At 43.3% G+C, this 4,834-nt stretch overlaps 1 protein-coding gene across 1 annotated transcript; it reads left to right on the forward strand.

Annotated features, from left to right (window-relative positions):
* The first annotated feature begins 378 nt into the window (after positions 1 to 378).
* On the forward strand, positions 379 to 2,033 carry DMRT3 (doublesex and mab-3 related transcription factor 3). Its single transcript, XM_009884316.1, has 2 exons — positions 379 to 403; positions 880 to 2,033. The coding sequence occupies exons 1-2, from the start codon at positions 379 to 381 to the stop codon at positions 1,842 to 1,844; spliced, it is 990 nt and encodes a 329-aa protein (XP_009882618.1). The 3' UTR covers positions 1,845 to 2,033.
* Positions 2,034 to 4,834: the final 2,801 nt, after the last annotated feature.

Consider the following 4,834-nt stretch of genomic DNA (forward strand, 5'->3'; position numbering starts at 1 on the left):
TTGTTTTCAGCCCTGTAGTCAGCTTTTGCCCTTCTTAGTTTAGCACACAAAAAGCAAGGTACCTGGAACAAGTGCCGAGAGGGGTTGTAGAGTCTCCATCGTTGGAATTATTTAAAACTCAGTTGAGCAGGGACATGAGCAACCTGGTCTATATTTTATGTTACCCCTGCTTTGAACAGGAGTTTCTACCAGATGCCTTCCAGAGGTCCTCTCCAAACCATATTCTTCTAGATTCTGTGCTCCAATGGGCCAAGGCTGTGGTCCAGGGATTGGAGGAAGAGCCTGTGATTCTTGCTGGGGTAGGAACCAGTTTCTGCAGAGCTAGAACTGGAATACACTGACTTATTTGAAGACTTCTCTAACCTTTAGCCAGTAGCCATGATGGAGTGGTTCCAGCAACACTGTAGGACTTGCAGAGGGTGTTTTCGTCTCCCAAGTGCCCTCTGGATATTGTCAGCTCACAGTCAGTAAGATGGTGCTAGTGAGGAATTATGATGTGGAAGTGCTGAAGTTCCTCTCAGAAAGCTTGCACTCGGGTGGTGTATTGCTGCCTTGTAACCAGTGAGAGAGGATTGATGTAGCATATTTGACGCAGCAGAAAAATGATCACTGCTTCTTTTCTTGTACATAGGAGAATGAGACAGATATCTCTATAAGGCAGCGTAAAATGCCTAGACCAGGTCACATTACTCTTTTGCAGTTTTGTTCTCATGAGATGTTGCAAACAGACATTAATTTTAGCAGGATCTCTATGAAAAAAGCTTCCCCCCCCCCCGCCTAGGTTCCTGCTCTGTTCACTTTAAGAAGACTGTATCCTCAAATGTCTGTAAAAGCTTTCGGCCTCAGTTTTTCGTTAACTTCTCCGCCTTCTTTTTGCAGACATGAACGAGGAGCGGTTGGGTGATGCCAGTGGAGCAGACAATGCTGAGTCCTACAGTGACAAAGACACAGACCAAAGGAGTTCCCCAGACATGACTAAAGCCAAAAGTTGCTTCACCCCTGAAAGCCCTGAAATTGTTTCAGTGGATGAGGTTGGTTATGCAGTTCAGAAAAATGGTGGGAGCACAGAGAGCCGTCCAGACAGCCCCAAGTACCACCCAGAGCAGAACCACCTCCTGATAGAAGGTCCTTCTGGGACAGTTTCTTTACCTTTCAGTTTGAAAGCCAACAGACCTCCACTTGAAGTCTTGAAGAAGATCTTCCCTAACCAAAAGCCAACTGTGCTGGAGTTGATCCTGAAGGGGTGTGGCGGTGATCTGGTGAGTGCTGTAGAGGTTCTCCTGTCCAGTCGGTCTTCAGTGGCCAGTGGGGAGAGAACTTCTGCGGAATCTGATGGTCTTGTTTTGCCCTCCAACGGGCACATTTTTGAACACACTCTGAGTTCGTACCCTATTTCCTCTTCCAAGTGGTCTGTGGGCTCAGCATTTAGGGTTCCTGACACACTGAGGTTCTCTGCCGATTCCAGTAATGTTGTGCCAAATCCTCTGGCTGTACCTTTGCAGCACCCTTTCCCTCAGCCACCACGCTACCCACTGATGTTGAGGAACACTTTGGCAAGAAACCAGTCCAGCCCATTCCTGCCCAACGACGTCACCCTGTGGAACACCATGACGCTGCAGCAGCAGTACCAGCTGCGGTCCCAGTATGTCAGTCCTTTCTCTAGCAACTCGGCCAGCGTTTTCCGAAGCTCGCCTGTCCTTCCTTCCCGCTCGTCAGAAGATCCTAGGATCTCAATCCCTGATGACGGGTGTCCTATTGTGTCTAAGCAACCAATTTACACAGAAGATGAGTACGATGAAAGGTCTGATTCTTCAGACTCAAGAATACTCAACACATCTTCTTAGACTGACATTCAACAAGTGATAGCTAAGTGATACTTGCAGTGCAGCTGAACTACTGGGCCCTAAGAGGAGGGACACGTACTCTATGAAACCCTTGCAATTGTATTAAAAAATGACTTTGCTTGGTGTAGCAATAAAGACATAACTTATTTAATTTCTTGCACTTCACTGAATAATGCCAAATAGCAATACTCTGGCTTTAGTGCTGAGTGTGTGTTACAAAGGAAGACTTTACGGCTATCAGTTATGGGACTCTGGAAGACTCGTAATGGAAACAGAAGCCCAAGGTCTACTTTGTTCCTTAACTCAGAAAAAAATGGGGATGTTAAACTAGAATACTTGAATGCTGTTTTATAAGAGAGAACTCCTCAGGACGTAAGAAATCAAACAAACGTAGTTCAATTGCAAATGGACTAAAACAAGGACCTTACAATCTTATGCCAGTGATCATTCTTGCAGTGAAAGAAAAGGCAGAAGAAAGAAATATGCACATGAAACTAGCATGAGCTGCTTCTGTGCTGTTTGAGCTCGGACACTTTTCAGAGAAATAATATTTAGAGTTATTCTTTTCCTATGGCTAGGTTGAAACGTGTAATGTCAGTGTAAAACCAATTACAGCTGTGAATTGCATGAAGTGTATTGTGAAATGAACACAAGATTAAACATTGTCAGGTTAATGTAGCATGCTAAGGACTCTAGAAAAATAAACTAAGATGATGATCTTGGTTTATGTCATTTATACTGGGCAAATAACATTTCTGAAGATAGAGAGCTGATTAATCCTCAGCCAGGGTTAAAATGTCCAGCTCCAGCAACTGCAGTCAAGGGAAGCCTCTTTTTTCAAGTCCAGGTTCTGCTTCCCTGCCTTGTAGCTTGCAACTGAGATTAGGCAAATGTTGTCATCAGGGAAGCTGAGGTCTCTTGAGTATGTACTGCAGACACTTCCAAGCTCAGCCGAGTAAAGCAGAGCTTGCTACAGTCACAGCAAGCAGAAAGAAAAGGCTCTACCAATGCTTCAGTAGCGTCTTTTTTCCTATACTGTAGAAGTAGAAAAAAGGAGATAGGATGTAATAGCAGGCATTTCTTTAAAATAATGTTTAGCCAAATGGCAACTTCCCTAAATCTAGAAAAGTAATGGTTTGAACAATTTATTGCATGTTTGCATGCATTGATTACACTGCATATCTATGTGTGTCAGAGTAACATTAGCAATTACTTCTGATGAGGAATGCCACTAAATTAATTGTCCACTTACAAGTTTGTTAAGGTTTTAGTGCTATTTTTTTCAACCATTCACAAGTGACTGCATCTGCTTGACAGATGGCTTTTCCAAAACACACCTCTGAATGCAGATGAAATGGCCGTCCGACCTGTCAGGTGTATGGATTAGTCCCACACCTCAAAAACAATTGAGGCCGCCCTGAAGTTGGACTCTAAAGCAGATGGGCTTTAAAAATGTAATATATGTCAGGTGTGTTATCTGGTGTCATTGCTGATACGAATGCCTGTGTTCTCATTTGGCATTTCATATTTTGTAAGGTTTGTGCACCCAGTGAATCTTGCATTTCATAAGATTACTGAACACACACAAAAAGGAGAATAAAATAAATAATTTTATTTTCCTTAGGGGATAAATGAACAGAAAAATACCTTTTCTTGCATAATTTTACAACCTGTTCAGAAAAGCAATTTGTTGGTAGTGCTACAGAGCAAAGACATAAAGGCGGGGGAGGGAGGAAAGAAAATAGATTTCTTCCCTTATGGAAGTGTAAATGTGAAAACATGGGGAATTTTCATAAATGCAGAATTACAGTTTTGTACTGACAGATTTGCTTGCACTCACATGGCACTTGTAAACAAATTCATCTTCCAGCCACTCCAGAGAGAAAAGTAATAGGTAAAGTAGGCTTGATCTTGCAAACAGAAAGGGATGAGGTAGTGAAATGCTGTGCTCCAATGTCATGGACAAATTAAGTGTCAAAGTCTAGGTAAGAGCAGATATGTTCAGGAGCTCTGGTGTTGAGCTCACACACCAAGCAGGTTTCCCTCCAACAGAAAGCTTTGTATAGGCATCCCTGTACATTGAAGTAATGATTTTTTGTTTGTTTGTTTGTTCGTTTGTTTGCTACAGAGGGCAAATAATCTCCAGCAGAAAGACCAGACAGTGGTGCCTGCAACAGCTTGTAGTGACCTTACACGCTACAGCCTGTAGGTTTTCAGAGAACAGACTCTTGGCATCTTGGAATTGGGACACATCTCTCAAAGAAACGTGACCCTTGGCTAAGCTGGAGTGAACTATTATCACTCTAAATACTTGTGATGAAAAATGCCATTTCAGCACTATGATTTTTAATTAGATCTCTTTTGAGAAACTGTTTTCTGAAAAAGTAAACAAATTAAAATAATCCTTGTCTAGTGTTATAAAATATCTTTTGACTCAAATCACAATTCTCTGTTCTCTCTCTCTCTCATTTTTTCCCCCCCTAAATAAAGTAAATCTAAGTATGTTTGAAACAAAAAATTCAGGTTTTGATGTTGAACAACCTTTTTTGTTTGACCAAACAATATTTTGGCTGTCCAGAAGATTAATTTTACAAATAATATGGATTGGCCTGCAAGGATGTCTTTGAGAAATTACTTTATTCACCCAGTTGTATCTTCTGGGCTGGTACTATGTGCAAATATAATTTTTAACTTCTACCCACCACACAGCAAGGAAGGACCCCTTGGTGTGTTGGCAGGATGCCTCTCTGCCTGCACAGTGCTGGGACCAGTTCCTCTGACCCTCGCTGTGCTGGTGGGAGATGCCTGACCACCCACTCTGACCTTCGCGGAGTGGGCAACCGCGGGGTGATGGAGACCCTTTTCTGCAGGAGCCCTGGGCGCCCCGTCTGGCCAGAGCCCTCGACGGCCACCCCAGAGCTGGTGGGCCCGTTCTGGTTCAGACCGTGCTTTTGTCGGGGTCGGTGACAGCTGTGTCACCGCAGCTGGCA

This window comes from Charadrius vociferus, unplaced genomic scaffold, assembly GCF_000708025.1.
Source record: "Charadrius vociferus isolate BGI_N301 unplaced genomic scaffold, ASM70802v2 scaffold183, whole genome shotgun sequence".
NCBI lineage: Eukaryota > Metazoa > Chordata > Aves > Charadriiformes > Charadriidae > Charadrius > Charadrius vociferus.